Below are 18,262 nucleotides of genomic sequence, written 5' to 3'. Positions count from 1 at the left end.
TGGCTTTAAACTTATTTATTTATTACCTTTAAATAATGCCCAACAGCCAAGGCTCTCTGGGCAGTTCACAACAATTAAAACCATAAAACACAACATGATAAAACCTAATACAAGACTTTAAAAGTTTAAAAGCAGCATGTAAAACCAGAGTAAAACCCAACAGTAGTTACAACCCAGGAAAAGCCTGCGCTCTGTGAAGTACTTCCTTTTATCTGTTCTGAATCTCCCACCAATCAGCTCCATGGGATGACGCTGGGTTCTAGTATTATGAGAGAGGGAGAAAAATGTCTTCCTATCTACTTTCTCCACACCATGCATAATTTCGTACACCTCTATCATGTCTCCCCTTGCTCACCCCTTTTCTAGGTTAAACAGTCCCAGACACTGTAAGCTTTCCTCTTAGGGGAATTGCTCCAGAGCTTTGATTGTTTTAGTTGCCTTTTTCTTCACTTTTTCCACCTCTACAATATCCCTTTTTTAGGTGCAGTGACCAGAACGGTACAAAGTATTCCAAGTGTTGTCGCACCATAGATATGTATAAGGACGGTGTGATATTGGCAGTTTTATTTTTGATTCCTTTTCTAATTATGCCTAACATGGAATTTGCCTTTTCCACAGCAGCTGCACATTGGGTCGACATTTTCATCGAGCTGTCCACTACAATCCCAAGATCTCTTCTTGGTCAATCACCACTAGCCCAGATCCCATCAGCATATATGTGAAGCTGGATTGGGGAGGGGGGGGGGGAACGTGCATCCCTTTACACTTGCTTACATTGAACTGCATTTGCCATTTTGATGCTTATCCCCTCAGTTTGGAGAGATTCGCTTGGAGCACTTTGCAATTCCTTTTTGTTTTAACCACCTTAAATAATTTGGGGTCATTAGCAAACTTGGCCACCTCGTTGCTCACTCCTAATTCCAGATCATTTATGAACAAGTTGAAAAGTATTGGTTGCAATACTTTTAATCCCTGTGGGACCTGACTGTTTACATCCCTCCAGTGGGAGAAGTTACCATGTATTCCTACTCTCTGCTTTCTGTTCTTTAACCAGCTACTGATCTATAAGAAGACCTCTCCTCATGACTGCTAAGTTTGATCAGGCGTCTTTGGTGAGGGAGTTTGTCAAAAGCCTTTTGGAAGTCGCAGTACCAGACCACCCCTCTCCACATGTTTATTGACATTCTCAAAGAACTCTGAAGAACTTTGCTGAAGCCATGCTGATACTTTTTCAGCAGGGGTTGTCTTTCTATATGCTTATTAATTTTATCTTTAATAATGCTTTCAACCAATTTACCTGGAACAGGCATTAAGGCCTGTAATTTCCTGGATCCCTTTTAAAAAATTGGTATTACATTGGCCATTCTACAGGTACAGAGGCTTATCTTAGAGGAATTACTACATATTTTGTTAAAAGATCAGCAATTTCACATTGGAGTTCTTTAAGAACTAGGATGGATACCATCTGCTTTTATTATCTTTCAATTTGTCAATAAGATTAAGAACTTCGCCATGTCACTACTATTTGTTTCAGTTCCTCAGACTCCCTGTCTGAAAATATCACTTCACACATAGGCATCTGTCCAGCATCTTCTGCAGTGAAGACAGATGGGGGGGGGGAAATCATTTAGTTTCATCACAATGTCCTTATCCTCTTTTAGTACTCCTTTACTTCTGTTGTCATCCAACAGTCCAACTGCCTCTCTAGCTGTTTTCCTGCTTCTGATATATTTAAAGAATTGTTTATTGTTGGCCTTGATGTTGTTAGTGATCATAGAATAGTACAATAGCAGGATTGGAAGGCCTATAGAACCATCGAGTCCGACCTGCTGCTCAGTGCAGGAATCTTAAGTCAAAGCATCCCTGACAGAAGGCTGTCCAGGCTTGTCTTGAATGCCTCCACTGTGGGAGAGCCCACCACCTCCCTAGGTAATTGGTTCCATTGTCTTATTGCTTTAACAGGACGTTTTTCCTGATGTTCAGCTGGAGTCTGGCTTCCTGTCACTTGAGCCCATTATTCCATGTCCTGCACCCTGGGGAGATGGAGAAGAGATCCTGGCCTTCCTCTCTGTGACAACCTTTCAAGGACTTGAAAAGCGCTATCATATCTCCCCTCAGTCTTCTCAAGGCTAAACATGCCTACTTCTTTCAGTCTGTCTTCATAGGGCTTTGTTTCCAGCCCTCTGATCTTCTTCGTTGCCCTCCTCTGAACCCTCTCCAGCTTGTTTGCATCCTTCTTAAAGTGTGGTGCCCAGAACTGGACACAGTACTCAAAATGGGGCGTAACCAGTGCTGAGTAGAGGGGAACTAGTACTTCCCGGGATTTGGAAGCTATACGTCTATTAATGCAGCCCAAAACAGCATTTGCCTTTTTTTGCAGCCACATCACATTGTCGGCTCCTATTCAGCTTGTGGTCTACAACAATTCCAAGATCCTTCTCGCTTGTAGTGTTGTTGAGCCACGTATCCCCCATCTTGTAACTGTGCATTTGGTTTCTTTTTCCTAGGTGTTAGAACTTGGCATTTATCCCCATTAAATGCAATTCTGTTGTTTTCAGCCCAGTGCTCCAGCCTCTCAAGATCACTTTGAATTTTGTTTCTGTCTTCCGGGGTATTAGCTATCCCACCCAATTTTGTGTCACCTGCACATTTCATAAGCATTCCCTGCACCTCCTCCTCCAAGTCATTAATACAAATGTTGAAGAGCACTGGGCCCAGGACTGAGCCCTGTGGTACCCTGCTCGTTACCTCTCCCCAGTTTGAGAAGATCCCATTGATAAGCACCCTTTGAGTCCAGTTCTGTAGCCAACTGTGGATCTGCCTGATAGTTGTTTCATCTAGCCCACTTTTTGCTAGTTTACTAATCTTTCCTGAAGTCAAGATATATTATGTCCGCAGTCCACAAGGGAGGTTACCTTATCAAAAAATGAGATCAGATTTGTCTGGCAGGATTTGTTCTTGACAAATCTGTGATGTCTTTGAGTAATCACTGCATTGTTTTCAAGGTGCTTCCAGATGGATTGCTTTATAGAATCATAGAATAGTAGGGTTGGAAGGGGCCTACAAGGCCATCAAGTCCAACCCCCTGCTCAATGCAGGAATCCAAGTCAGAGCATCCCTGACAAATGGCTGTCCAGCCTCGTCTTGAAGGCCTCCAGTGTGGGAAACCCACCACCTCCCCAGGTAATTAGTTCCATTGTCGTATTGCTCTTACAGTCAGGAGGTTTTTCCTGATGTTCAGCTGGAATCTGGCTTCCTGTAACTTGAGCCCATTATTCCGTGTCCTGCACTCTGGGATGATCAAGAAGAGATCCTGGCCTTCTTCTCTGTGACAGCCTTTCAAGTTTTATCATCTGCTCCAGGTTTTTCCCAGGGATTGATGTCAGACTGACTGGTCTGTAGTTCCCAGGTTCCTCCTTTTTGCCCGTTTTGAAGATAGGGACAACATTAGTCCTCCTCCAATCATCTGGCACTTCACCCGTCCTCCATGATTTCTCAAAGAGAATAGACAATGGTTCTGAGAGTTCTTCTGCCAGTTTCTTTATACTCTAGGGTGCAGTTCATCTGGCCTTGGAGATTTGAACTCATTCAAAGTAATTAGGTGTTCCTTGACCATATGCCTATCAATCTCAAGCTGCAATCCTGCCCCTTCAGCCTGTATTTCACCTTTGCCAAGGGGGTCATAGACCCTCTTTGGGGAGAAGACTGAGCCAAAGTAGGAATTGAGCACTTCTGCCTTTTCTTTGTCATATGTTATCATGTTGTCATCCTTATTTAATAGTTGAAGCACCATTTCATTCTTCTGTCTTTTTCTGTGCACATATCTGAAGCAAGCCTTTGTGTTGCTTTTAGCCTCCCTTGCTAACCCACCTCGTTCTCAGCTTTAGCCTTCCTGATGCCATCCTTGCAATTCTGTGCTACCTGCCTGTACTCATCCTTTGTAGCTTGGCCTTCCTTCCACTTCCCATATGTGTCCTTTTTTGTTTTCAGGTCATCTCTAAGTTTTTTGTAAAGCCACATTGGCGTCTTCTGTTGTCTTCCACCTTTTTTTTCTTTTTGGAATGGTTTGTAATTGTGCCTTTATAATGTCCTTTTTTAAAAACTCCCACCCATCTTGGACTCCTTTTCTCATTAGAGTCGCTTGCCATGGGACCTGACTTATCATTGTTCTGAGTTTATTACAATTGGCTTCCCTAAAATCTAGGGTACACATTTGGCTACACTCAGCTTTTGCTTCCTTTAGAACCAAGAACTCAAGTATAACATGGTCACTTTCCCCCAGAGTTTCTATAACTGCTACTTTATCCACTAAGTCATCTCTGTTGGTTAGGATCAAGTCAAGGATAGTTGATCCTCTGGTTCCTTCCTCCACTTACTGTAGGAGGAAATTATCAGCAACACAAGTCAGGAATCTCTTGGAGGGGCCAAGTTGTGCAGAATTTGTCTCACAACAAATATCGGGGAAATTGAAGTCCCCCATTACTACTACATCATGCTTCCTTGAAACATCGGCAATTTGCTTTTCAAAGGTTTCATCCTCATCTTCTCCTTAATTGGGTGGCTGGTAATAGACTCCAACTACCGTGTTCCTTTTATTCTTTATATTCTCCTCAAAATGCTTTTTGCATCTCTTGTTCTCTGCTTGCACTTCCTTTGTGCAAGTTTGTATTCCTTTTTGTTCTCATTTGGGCAAGGCTTCCATTTTTTTAAGAAAGAGCTTTTCTCTAATAGTTTCCAGTAAAATAACTAATAGTAAAATAACTATTATTTTTCTCTAATAGTTTTCTCTAATAGTTTCCATGGTTAACGAACTGACACAGTTCGTTAACCATGCTGGTGACTTCTTGGACTTGGTGCCACATTTCCTAACCTATAAAACCTCCTTCTATGTAAGCTTATCCTCCCCACCCCCCACAGGCATACTTTACATTATGTAATAGTGAACATGAACTTACTTTCCAAAAAATCCTTATAACTTTTATTGAGACCTATGATTATTAACTGATGGAGAGATGTGCACCCAAATTGTGATCCAGAAGGTGAATAGAAAGATGATGGTGGAAAAACTTTTCCAGCAAAATTTCCTCCAATGTGGGCAATTCCTGTTATGGAAGTCTGTTGTAATGGGAGTTTGCTTGCTATGAACTATAGCTTCCCAGATCAATAGTGGATTGGGGTTTACAAAGAAGGCAGACAACAGTTTGAGGACTAGTAATATGTTTTTGAATGGTCCAATTTGAAAGACAAAGGCCAAAGTTAACAGTAAAGACTACAGTTTTTGAGCCTATTGATAGAAATAACCCCTACACACACACACACACACACACACGTACGTACTTAGTTGACAGCATCAAGTGAGAGACAGTGTTGTTTTGGGGATATTTATTATGCTACTTTGACTTAAATTGCCAGACTAGAAAGACAGAACAGGTGATCACAATTTACATTAAAGCAGATTACTATTTCTGAACATTGAAGGGATGTTTAGTTTACAGATTATATTTAATTCATAGCTAGCAGGGATTGGCAACATGGCACCCATGGATGCACCTGAGCCTGTCAAGACCCACTCAGTGTGCCTGCCAGACCCCTTATGACTTCCTCACCTCCTCCTCCTCTCTCTCCTCCTCTGTCTCTCCCTGAGTTGCAAGCTGCCCCAGTACGAGAACGAGAACGGGACCTTACGAAAGTGGATGCTGAGGAGAAAGAGGAGCTGGGAGAGCTGCAGCTGGTGGCTCCTGAGAGCAGGGCAGCTGCGGGGGGGGGGGTGAGCAACGGAAATGCTTGTTGCGATGGGGAGACAAGAAGTAGGGATGGGAATGAGAGGCCAAGCTGCGCAAGCTGTGGACAGAATCTACTGAAAAGCAGCTGCACTGTGTGGGTGAATGCAGTGGGAAGAGCAACGAGTGGTGCAGGCTGGTGCTGGTCCTTCTGCTGTGCTGGGTGTTACCGAGGGGGGCAGTGTTTGGGGTATTTCTGGGTGAGCATGATGGGAGTTACTTCAGCAAGCAGCGTTTGTGAGCGGCTCCGCCACAGAAAAAATGTGTGTCCATCTGTCTGTGTGAATAAGTGGAGGGAGTACTGGAGCTCCCCCACTCCACCCCAAGGAGAGTGTGTGTGTGTGTATGTTCACTCATAAAACAACTGAGCATATGCTTTGCATGCAGAAGGTCCCAAGTTTCAGCGACCCCCAGTTTTTGTAAAGCACACTTCGTGTCTGTGTCTTCGTGTCTGCACGACCGCCCTTATACACTTTTACTGGAGTTTATTTTAATATTCTTAAAGTTATTAAAGATATTTTCAATAAGATCTTCTGAACTTTAATGACGTTGGTGTCCTTTGTTATTTCTGCACTGTGTTGTCGAACACACTAATGGCTGCACCATAACAGTAGCCAATTTTGTGGTGGTGTCTGGAACACTTCCTCAAAAATCCAAATACACCCATGAGCCCACAGAGGTTGCCTACTCCTGTTGTACAGTATATACATGTGTACATAGAAGAGACACAGTTGCAGGTATTCACACATAATGTTCAATCTATGTACCGTCCATGTTGCAATGTACACTGGTTGCTTATCTCCACAGACATACAGTTACTCACATGTAATGGAGCATACATATGTAAATATGCATAGGATTGGAATATAAATAGGGTTAGGCTGTAGAGTTCATACGTGAGGTTGACTTGTGGACCCAAAGAGCCTTCGGTGTTGTTATCAGTGTCTTTAAAATACTCTTTTACACTGAAAGGAATGGGAAGGTGGGGGATTTGATGTGGCACATATAGGGTGGCCGCTTTTTCTTGACTGGGTCTTCGTGCCTTTAACAGCTGACTGGGGGGCAAAGATTTTAAAAGGTGAAACTCTCCCCATATTCATGAGGGAGAAAGCTCCATTGAACTCAGCAAGACTTAAGTAAATAGTGGCAGCACAAAAGTTGGAATTTGCAGCACAAAACTGTGGCACGGGTTTGGAGGTGATATGATAATAGGGATTTTTAGCATTCGCAAGGTCCCACCTAAGGGTATGTCATTTCACACTTTTGGCAGCAGCCCCAAGCTCAGGATTAGTAGCACAAAACTAGCACAAAACTTTGGCATAAGTTTGGAGGTGATATGAGAACGTTGGGGGGTTTGTGTGTTAACTACGAACCCACATTTCATGTATCAGTACTTGTAGGTAGCAGCACAAAACTCAGGATTTGTGGCACAAAACAGAAGAAAACTTTGGCATATATTTGGAGGAGATACTAGTTGGGGGGTGGGTTCATACTTCGCAGAGCTGTGTAATTTAACAAAGCCAATGTCTTCATCTATACAACTGGACATGGGAATCAGGATAAATCTAGTGAAGCAGTTTTTTACCATAGTCTAACAGGTCTTAGGGTATGACCTGAAGTTTTAACTTCCTTTTTATCAATAACTGCAGGGGAAGAGCTTTTTGATATTTATTTGATCTTTATCGTGGGCCACGTTGAGCATGATCCACTATGAAAAATTGGCATATAAAAAAACCTATAAATTAACTAGAATCCCAGAGCAACTACTCAGAGTATGTACTATCTTGAGAACTTTTGCCATTTACTCTCCCTCCCCCATCCTTCAGGCTCTATGCCTCCTCTGCTCCCAACAGGCACCATTAGGCTCCACTTCCTGATCTGCCAGGCACTCCTGATTTGTTTGAGGGTCTGAAACTCAGGCGAACTGGCAGAAGCAGTGAAAGGAAGTGGTTGGTTACAGCAGATTGGGCACAGGAGTGAGAGGCCTGCTCAGAAGAGAAAATTGACTGCTATAGAGGCAGTTTTAAAGTAATATTATATAATATTATTATAATAATATTATTCCTTACTACGGAACTGGAAAGGAGTTTATTAGATTCTGTCCATCTAGAGAGGGAAGATGATACTTCTTTGAGGCACAAAAGATGCTTATTTAAGACCTACCAGCATCACTAGGCCGAATACTGGTTCTACTGGTGAGGAAGAATCCTAAAATTAATGAATAGGAAAAGAACTAAATTATAATTAAACATATCCATTTTATTCATTCAAAATTCATTTAAGCCTGCAATACTAAATGGGCTGCTTTTGAATGGGTTTGTTTGCACCAAGTTTAAAGCAGATGTTCTTTTTTGTAATATTATAATTACTGTAATTATGTTAATAATAAACACAAGCAATTCACCAGCAGACAAATTTCAGTGGGAGACTCTAGCTTGAAATAGCTAAATTAGAACTAATAAAAACGCTTGGGCCTCAGTAGAGTTAATACTTTCATATGCACCCTCAGAGCAATTTATTAATTCATGCATTTAAGAAAAGTATAACCTATCCTCCCCTTCAAGGTTTTATATTTGTAGGAAGTCCAGCTTCCTGGTACATTGATGGGTCTCTGATTTGAGAGAAGAGGGTATTTTATTTTAATTATTCATGCATCAATTGTTTATGCATCTAGACAGTCTGGTTCAACCATGAGGAAAGGTGAAGATCTGAGCTGAGGTTTTCTGTGGATCTGGGATGGAGGTTTATGCAGGAATGATATCCAGAGCTGCAGTTTGAGCTGCTAGTTCTGTATCCCATTGAGTCTGACCTTTACACTTCTCAGTTGCACTATATGTGGTATATTTAATTTAATTCCTAAGTGATAATTTTAAGGGCTAAGAATGGCCTTGCCCTTTCAAAAGCCCTTGTAAGAGCCCACAATACATTCCATGAACTTTGATTCTGTTGTATACCCATCAGTTAAGGACAGCAAATCTGTCTATTTCCATTCCATGTCACTTTCACATATTCTTACTGATAATCTCATTTCTGCATTAATCGGCAATTTATGTTTCATTTCTGCATTAATTACAAAGTACAATGTAACTATGTATTCAACTATAGGTTGCAGTATTATTTTCTCTCAAAATATTGATTTAAATGCATATTTTGATACTTTAAACTGCTGAGAACTATGTTGCAACATTCAGAGAAGTGCAAAATCTGGTTGATGACTAACTTCTAATTTGCACAATGAGACGTATGGATCAACTAATTTCCTATAGGAAATGAAATTTGCAAAGATCAAATTCCTCAATCATCCTTACCTATTGGTTTTGTAATTTCATTTCTCCACAATAAAAAGTCCCCTAACTAACAGCATCAAATTGTTCTTTAGTAGTGTCTTGAAGCTTAAGAAGCTGGAAATGAGTGGGTAGGCAGGCAGATTGCTTAAAATTATTGGTGTAGTTGTATTAACTTTAGACTCACACAGCCCGCTTGACTTTCAGATCCTTTAGACCCTTTCATCCAAATAATTCACCCATGGCAAAGTAAGAGCTGCCTATAGTAGAGAATCCAGGATTTTAGCATAGCTGTATGCTATGGCATACGTAGCATGGCATCCCTACCTATCTGCTACCCCTGGCTAACAGAAGGTAGCAGCAAAATCGGGATTTCCTGTCTTTGGCATTCAGTGTAAGCCCAGAAGTTCTTCTATAGACCATGAGATGAGTTACTCTAGAAATTTCTTACCTACATGCCCTCAAGATTCTGTAGGTCTTATATCTTATACTTAAAGTGAGAAAATAAATAAAGAATTCATTGTTATACCTACAAACCATTTTTATTCATTAAAATGCATCCATATAAAAATATCAGTTGATTGCAAACAATAAGAACCATAGGCAACTGAAGCTGAAATTTCCTTTTTCAAAATTGTCTATTTCTTGAGGCTGTTATCTCAGATATGATGAGTTTATCTTATTTATTTCTTAAATTTTAATGTGTGGAAGTCATTGTGTCAATATTTTACGGCAGTAGAAAATATTCTATATTCCATATTCCCATTTTGAAGGGGGAAAATATAGATATAGAATAATTTCAGGGAGGAGGTGCTCAGATTTATTTTTCATTTAATGCATAGACTTATATTTCTATTCTATTTGTATCCTACAAACTTGAGTATGTGGAAACCAGTGCTTTATTTTCATGTGACCCCATTTTTCTTCCAAGTTTGATAGTAGAGGGAGTGAAGACAGTCACCATAATACTCCCTAATAGCAAAATGGGGCCATCCAAACCCTGGATTTGTAAATATAAGTTTGTAAATTAAAAGAAATAAAAATTTAACACACACACACACATGCATGTACAAGTATACATGGAAACCCTATGATCTTTCAATAACTACAGAATGGTGAAGGCATAGAGATAAGAAAATTCTCGGTCTGGTGATCTAGGGTCACTTTTTTTCCTGGTAATAAGAGTCAAGAGGTTGTGCTCTCTGTGTCATACCACAGGAATTGCCTCATAATATTGTTGATAATCTGTCTTTGAGTTGCTAACCCATCATTTCATCAACTAGCTCCCTGTTTGTAATCCTCCTTGCCAAGTCAGAGGGCAACAAACAACTCCATTGCATAAAAATCAGTTGTCTGAATGCAATGGTGAATGTCATTTTTCCCCTTTTCCCTTTCCATTTTTTCTTTTGCTTTGTTTGTAAGATCTGAATTTGACTTGGTAGTATGCATGCTAAAATGTTTCCTTATCATGTACTTTGGTGATCTCACAGCCTTCTCATCATTCACTGAGGCCAGGACCAGATCTCACAGAATCTGAAAAGAACTATGTGGTAAGATCGCCTAAGATTCATATCTGCAGCCTCTCTTTAGCACAGTCCATACAGCATAAAGCATCTATCACCTGCTTTCTGACACACACTAGTCCACAACAGTCAACATTACTAGTCCATGAAAGATGTCCCAGTGCCAGAGCTGGGCAATGCAGGATTTTTTGTGCCAACAGTGCGCAGTGGTAACTTTGTCTAATCCTTTGTGCTAAATGTTTCGCCACAGGGCACAGTGTAAATAAGAGGAAGGATCTGCAGGGTAAGTTGAGCCAGGCTTCTAAACACCTGGTTTCTAATAAGCAAGCTCCTGGATGGTCCCCAAGCGTTCCTGCCATTTGGTGATTCAGTCACTTGGTGTACAGAGCACAGTATTTCACAGTAGATCTGCCCTGCTTGGAAGAGAAGTACCATTGTCACCCTTGCAACTGAAAGAAAGTGCCTTGAATAAAGAAAATAGAGTAGTTAAACATATATAACATTGTGGGAGAACTTCAGTTGCATGTCTGAGCTATAGAATCATAGAATATGATTTTTGGTATTGGTGAATGTGAGCCCCTTATTGACTAATTACAATCTCTTTTGCTTCTGCTGCCTTGATATTAAATCTAAAATGAAATAGCAATTTTTTCTGTGTCTTGCCTCTGTTTTTCCATGCTTACAACTTGGATTTCTTCTACACTCCACTGCCTGGAATACGTGCCTGGATTTACCTCTCTGTTGTCTTAACTGGACCTATGTGCTGCATCTGAACTGTCCCATCTCTAACTGACTATTCCCCCCTCTCCCTGTTTGCTGTCTTCTGTGGGGGGTTTCCTCCTCTTGGATGTCAATACTGCCCCGTCTCTACCACCCAGGAGACTGTTTGCAATGAGATCTTAAACATTGCTGAAAAGTCAGTTCATTACTGCAGCACAATTTCTCAGCCTCTTGCCTCTTGTGAGAAGGGGCCCTTTAGTGACAATAAATCATCTCTCATCATTTCTCAGCAACCACAAGTCCTGCCACTGGAAACCAGCCTTGACAGGAATAATGCCGCACAAGATATGTAAGTTGATGTGGATTGGCTTCTTTAACAACTGTTGTTCATTTTGAGGGATTATTATATTTTTGTTTAAAAGGATTACATGAATCATGGGATTACATGAATTTTAGATTTCAATTTGATTAATTTTCTTATTTATCGCAAGGGACTGGTCATCATTTGGCCCTGGATATAACACTGATATTGCATCTGCGGTCATGGTTGAAGTCAGTAGAGCAGAAGCCCTCTTTGGTGATTTCCAATCTCAGAAGGGTCATTATTTTTCTCTGTAGAGACTCTTGCCCACAAGGTGTGCAAGGGTTATGTATGTAATGTATAAACTTACATACAGCAATCACCTGATCTGGGCCTGCAGTTTCAAGATTTACCCAGTGTTTGGTCATGATGCAGAACTGGGTACAAGTGAGCTGATGGTAGACAAAACAAATAATAATGGTGGATAAGGCCTAGGGAGGGTAGAGGCAATTGAGACTCTTGTCATTAATGGTGTTCAGTCTCCTTTGAATTGCTAATCTTTGGATCTTCGGCTCTGTATTTGGAGAAGGCTGATTAGAAGAGGCTTTTAAAGATGGCTGAGTCTCTTGCCCCATCTTTTTTCTGTTTTGTACATTTTCAGACTTAGCTACCAAGCACTCTACAGCTATATCCCACAGAATGATGATGAGCTGGAGTTAAGAGATGGAGATATCATAGATGTCATGGAGAAGTGTGATGATGGCTGGTTTGTTGGTGAGCAGATAATCTGTCTTTCAGTTGACATGCATTTAAAGTGTCGTCGTTGTTTTTGGGTGGAAATATTATTGAATTATGTACATAGCACCATCAGTGTACATGGCACTTCAGAGTGACATAAAAGAGATAGGTCCCTGCCACACCCTCAATTTCAACACAAAGGAAGACAAGAGGTGAAAAGGAAAGATAGCAAAGACTCGGTATGAGCAAGTGCAATCACACGCACAAGTACGTAGGCTTCATTTCAGCCAAAGTACACCAGGCTTCACAGAAGAAAGGAGGATCTGAAGGAAGAGAGAAGACCCCACAGTGACCCTATGTTGCTGTTATGGGATGGAGTTCCAGGAGAAATGGGCATCAAACGCCCATCAGGCCTAGCACACCTTTGTCGTTTGGGCCCATGTGTGTTCAAAACTTGTGGAAGGCAGCCCTTCCTTCCTACACAGGAAGTCAGAGCACTGGTCCATGTAGCTCGGTGTTGTCTCTGCTGACTGGCAGGGGCTCTCCAGGCCTTCAGGCAGGAGTCCTTCCCAGCCATATCGGGTGATGCTGGGGACTGAGCCAAGGGCCTTTTGTGGGTAAAGCTTGTGCTTTACCATGGAGCTACAGCAGATACGTGGTGTGCGTTTTTCCTAGGACCAAGTGCGCGTGATCCTCCATACGGTGGTTGCAAAGAAAGAAGAATCATCACCAGTTGGGGCATGGAGGGAAAAAGGGAATCCCCCCTCCCCCCTGGCTTTCTGCTGTGAGCCGTCTTCCATACGTTTGTTCTTGTTTTATTTCTCAATAGGCACATCCAGGAGAACACACCAGTTTGGCACTTTCCCAGGCAACTATGTGAAACTTGTATCCCTTTAAAAGCCATTGCAAGCCTTCTGATTGCATCAGGAGAAGGAATGACCCGTGCTTGGATTTTTAAACAAGATCTTCAGAGAAGATAATTTTATGAATGTAGCGAACGAGAGATGAGAAGTGGGCATGGAATGTGGTAAAAGTATTGGACTGACGCAAAGCCCCTGCCTCCTTTGAAGGTTTACCAGAACAAAGATGACAAAAGTGTCATGCCTTTTACAATGCTGCATTTGCATCTATTTTTATCCTCCAGGGAGTGACATGATAAGGCATAGCTTTCATACAGTATTGAGTATTACTCCCCACATTGAAACCGGGGAGAAAGCAACAGAATGGAATGGAATAATGTTTGTGGTGGAAGGGAGAAAAATTGAGAATAGGTAGTACATTTTTTGGTTATAGAATCTTTGACTGCAGTCTGGCTGGGAGAGGATGAAGCTAGGATTTCAATCCTGCTAAAATATCATGCAGCTGTTTTTTCCTTCCTTTGGAATGTACACCTTAACAGACATAAAAGGCAAAGAGTTTCTGGAGAAAAGTTCTATGTGGAAGGGCACATTGCCAAGATTAATAATTTTAAGCTTCATAATGTTATTCTTCATTACTGCATAGCTTATAAACAGCCTTTCTGTATTCCCCCACAACAGAAGAAGTATTACATAAGAACAGAACTATCTATTTAAAAGTATGGCACCCTAGAAACCGTAAAAAAGAGGAAGAAGAAGCTGGTTCCTTATGAAAATGTGTAGATTATGTAAACTGGTGCTTGTAGGCACCAGTGTATCACCAGACACCTTCCCTGGTGCCTGCTAAGGCATGCAACCCCTCCCACTTTTTACTTTAAAAAATAACAGTTTTTCTTACTGGCAGCTGAGATCATTTATTTTTATTTTTATTATTTATTATTACATTTATATCCTGCCTTTTTTCTTCCAAAGTGGCCTACATAATCCTCATTTGTATCCTCACAACAACCCTGTGAGGTAGGTTAGAGTGAGAGTCACCCAGTGAATTTCATTGCCGGGTGGGGACTTGATCCTGGACCTCCCGAGTCCCAGTCCAACACTACACCACACTGTCTCTCCACTTCAAAGCAAAGGTAGGGCTTCCAGCTGCTGCCATCTTCATTCTCATGGCAGCATCTGGGCTGCAAGTGGAGCTCAGAGACATTATTAGGAAATGAAGATGGTTAGTTGATGCTTTCCTTTGCAGCAGACCCAGCCACCAAGGAAAAGACAAGAAAAAAGAAAAAGGGTCCCTTGCTGCTGTTATCTGGGAAGCTGAGAATACTGAAGTGAGCATCAGGGGGCTAGAGAGGGTGTGTGTGTGGAAAGGGCAGTGGTAAGCCAGCAGCTTGTCAAGAAAACCAGGCGCAGGGAGGGAGAAACCAGCGGGGCTGGGGGAGCCAGCAGGGAGCTGCCTGGGGAGTGTGCTTGTATGTCTGAATGGACGGGAGCTGCATGCATGTGAGAAAGAGGGTTTAATAACAATGATCCAGAGAGAGGGGATGCTGGAGGATTCCCGAGGGTTTTTCGTGTGTTTTGCTGAGAGAGTGTGTGTATATGTATGTTGACATGTATGATGGATACATGGGGTGCTTGCATGTGTATGTGTATGAATAAATGGAGGGGTGTGTGCATGGGTCACAGACAGTGTATGGGTGGCGAGCTGGAATATGAGAAAGATGGAGGGATGGGTTGGCTGGCAGAGAGTGGGTAGAGAAGAATATACTTTCTGTGTCGGCTGGCACAGAAGACTGTGGGTTCAAAGGTGTTGTTTTGTGTGCTGAGACTCAGACCCCACCTCTGCCTTGTACTCAGTCTTTTGGGCAGCTTACTTCACAAACTGAAACAAGCTAAGGATAGTGATATTTTAAATAATAGTGATATTAATTTAGTTTAACTATAGCAGAAAATTAAGACAGTGAGCACGGGATTAAGCTCAGCTCCTTTACACAGGCAGACACATGCTTTGAATTGGGGAATTCCTTTCTCAGCAAGTTCTATACGTTTCACTTTAGAGCCACTAGATGGCGGTGTGGTTATGGCAGAACTGCACAATTGCACACAGCAGATATATCAGATTAATATTTCTTTTCGGGTTATCTTTGATCTTTTAAAAAGTGGGATAAAGGTCAGAAAGCATGCGAGATGCCCTGGAGGTTGACAATGTCATGTAAAGGACCCACAAACCTCCGTGAGTGACCAATCACAAGCGTGCAATAAAAGCCTGGTGTAGAAAAGCTCTTAGATTCATGCAACTAGGCTGGCTGAAGCAGCCTGGCAAGGGACCCTGCTCCATAGAGAGGGCTGTGGCAAGGGGGATCCCCAAACTCTGCCAATAGAAGGGCCCTCTGCCCCTGCACCACAGACCTACCCCATTCAGCAGGTCCCTCAAACTTCTATGCAGTGGGGGGGGGGGCTGGAGTATGAGGGGGGGGACTCTGCATCAGTCCAGCTGCATGTGCCTAAATCTGAAGAGACAGCAGAGCATTGAATGGAAAGAATCTAAAAGCTGGAGCTTTAGATCTGGAGTTGCCAGAAAACAAAACCTTGTATCATTTATACAGCCATGTCACAGTCATTTTAACCCAGCTTTTCTACACTGAGAGTGACGCACATGCTCCCGAAAACATATAGGCCTACATGTGGGCCAGTGGAGCAGGAGCGGTTCCCAGTGGTTTGTCCCTTTGTGAAAATTCAATTCCAAATTCAGGGTGTTGGGCCATTGGGGCCCCCAGCATAACCTAGACAGAGGAAGGAGCTAGGTCTTTCCCATGCTTCTTTTAAAACAACAAGCAGCTCTTGCCCTCCCATTACAAGCAACAGGAGGGAGACTACTTATGCCAGTTCTAGAGGCTGGCGTAAATCCCCTGCCTCCCATGCTGGGGAGTGTCCGGGAGGTGCTTCTGGCACACCCCGAGACTGCCCACCAGTCTGCTCCTTTCCCCCCTCCCCAGTGCTGGAGCGCTTGTCCTCTGAGAGGGAAGTGCTACGGACCCCTAGGGAGTGGGGGAGCGGGGTTTCGAGGTTGTATCTCCCCCTCCAAGCTGCATTTTGAAGTGGCATTTATTCTGGATGTCAGGTACACTTCTTCCAGGCACAGAACACCCATAGGATAATTTGCTGCATTGACTCCTATTTGCCCAAATAATATAAGCTAAAAAACTACACAAAAACCTGCTCCCCTCATTTTTATTTATTTTTTAGAATTGGTGGCAAATGTGATTTCTGCCTTGTTAAAAAAGAAAAGTAGAAAGTAGAACTGAATTTCTGTGTCTCGAGTTTCTAAAGCCACACTTACCTGGGAGTAAACCTCATTGTGTTTAATGCCAGTTTCCCAAATTGGACTTGCTTGCAAAACAAAACTTTTGTTTCATCATAGTCATTTTGTTTAAAACGTTACCAGCGTCCACATCAGACTAGTAAATATAAAATGCCTATTTATCAGCTGTTTATACACAGTAACCATAACTAACTCATTATCAGCATGATTTGCAGCACCTTTTGATAGCTATGCTACAAAACAACAGAATCTCTTTTGCTGACTCCCTCCGCCCCCCGATCAGCCAAAAAAGATAGCTGAAGTGACTGTATGACTGTAAATATGTATATTTGCCTTTGTATAGACTTACAAATCTTATATTGAAAACAAAAGAAATGATTGAAAGCTTTTTTAAAAGGGGCAATAGTAAGGGCTTTTATTTATATGAAGTAATTATTCCATATACGGACACATTAAATAAAAGGGGTTAGCAAAATATACATCAGTTACAACTAAGCTACAAAATGGCATTTTCATCAGAATGGAGAGTTAACATTTTCATAATTAAGGATTGTTATTGCTTGTGTTCTACTGAAATTATTTAACTTCAATTCTTGTGGGAATGTGCAGGAGCAGAATGGCATCCCAGTGTGTTTTTAAGGAGCCCCCCCCCCCCCGAAATGGTTTTAATTTGCATTCTAGTTATCTGCAGCAATGTTTAGACCTGGCTTTACGATGATAAGATTGGATAATACTAAATTAACCCAGTCTGCCAAAGAGCTTAACAATATTGGCACTATGTAACCAGCTTAATGCCATTTTTAGTTAATACACATTTGTGTTATACTCACACACTTCGCAACAAGAAATCACTCTTGTGTTTGTTCACTGCAGTGTATTATTTGGCAATTAATAAATTGAAATATTATATTAAAAGCATGTTCCTTTATATATAAGTGATTTAATAAAGATTGGCCCAATCTGATGTGGTACTTCTTTGTTGAATACTACTTGTGGGGGACAACTCTGGGATGTGAAAAAGCACCAGGGAAGTATGAATGAGAGAGCATGTAAAGGATGCAGCCCCCTGCCCCAGTTCTGGACATATGGGCTGCAAGAAAAGGCTACAACGTGGCAGGTATCCAACCCTGGTGCAATAATTTCATGCCAATGGCTGGCAGTGGGTATACAGTGCATACCTTTCACTCCACAGAGCACCCTTCTAACTAGACAGCTACAGGCATAAACAAATTATCATGACAGAGCTTATCCATGGTGATGTCCCTTGACCATGACACTTCGCTCGACGATGGGATTATCCCAGCCAGAAGATTCCTATGTGGTGTCCAGGGTCAAACTACAGAAGCAGCTCAGGGTCAAGCCTTGGAATAGATAAAGGGCTGGAAAGAAGCAGACCTAAGTCTGTGTGCGGAAACAGTGACAAAACCTCACCATGTCGTCCCATTTCACACCAACCTCTCATTTTTGGCCAGCCTTCTCCAGTAGATCTTGCTACCACTTTCCTACCCTTATAATTTACAATTTCAGTGTACGATACAAGGAAAAATGTTACTACTCTAAGAACAAATGGATGTTAAATTCCAAAGGGATCTTGGTATAAAAATTGCTTTTCAACACCTGTAATTCAGTTTACATATCTATTCAGAAGTAACTCTCATTCAACTTCCAGAAATGGAAGTCTAGCACTGGAGTGCAAGAGGGAAAAGCCAAAGCGGAGGAACCATCTTATGCTCTGCTGTG

The 18,262-nt window shown here is 41.8% G+C and overlaps 1 protein-coding gene across 2 annotated transcripts in view; it reads left to right on the top strand.

Annotated features, from left to right (window-relative positions):
• The window catches only part of SORBS1 (sorbin and SH3 domain containing 1), a 328,324-nt gene extending 310,839 nt beyond the window's left edge, over positions 1 to 17,485 (top strand). Inside the window, exons 30-34 of one of the 2 annotated variants that reach the window (XM_084845127.1) lie at positions 5,565 to 5,610; positions 10,524 to 10,614; positions 11,598 to 11,656; positions 12,270 to 12,382; positions 13,176 to 17,485. In XM_084845127.1, the coding sequence (XP_084701253.1) occupies positions 5,565 to 5,610; positions 10,524 to 10,614; positions 11,598 to 11,656; positions 12,270 to 12,382; positions 13,176 to 13,243 (377 nt within the window). In that variant the 3' untranslated portion in view covers positions 13,244 to 17,485. The remainder of the gene's footprint in view (positions 1 to 5,564; positions 5,611 to 10,523; positions 10,615 to 11,597; positions 11,657 to 12,269; positions 12,383 to 13,175) is intronic. The other variant, XM_084845126.1, reaches the window with a different exon arrangement.
• The last annotated feature ends 777 nt before the right edge of the window (positions 17,486 to 18,262 follow it).

Source organism: Heloderma suspectum, chromosome 3 (assembly GCF_057233095.1).
Source record: "Heloderma suspectum isolate Gila_16-S chromosome 3, 16-S_ref, whole genome shotgun sequence".
NCBI classification, from domain to species: domain Eukaryota; kingdom Metazoa; phylum Chordata; class Lepidosauria; order Squamata; family Helodermatidae; genus Heloderma; species Heloderma suspectum.
This window is presented reverse-complemented; position numbering and strand designations above follow the sequence as displayed.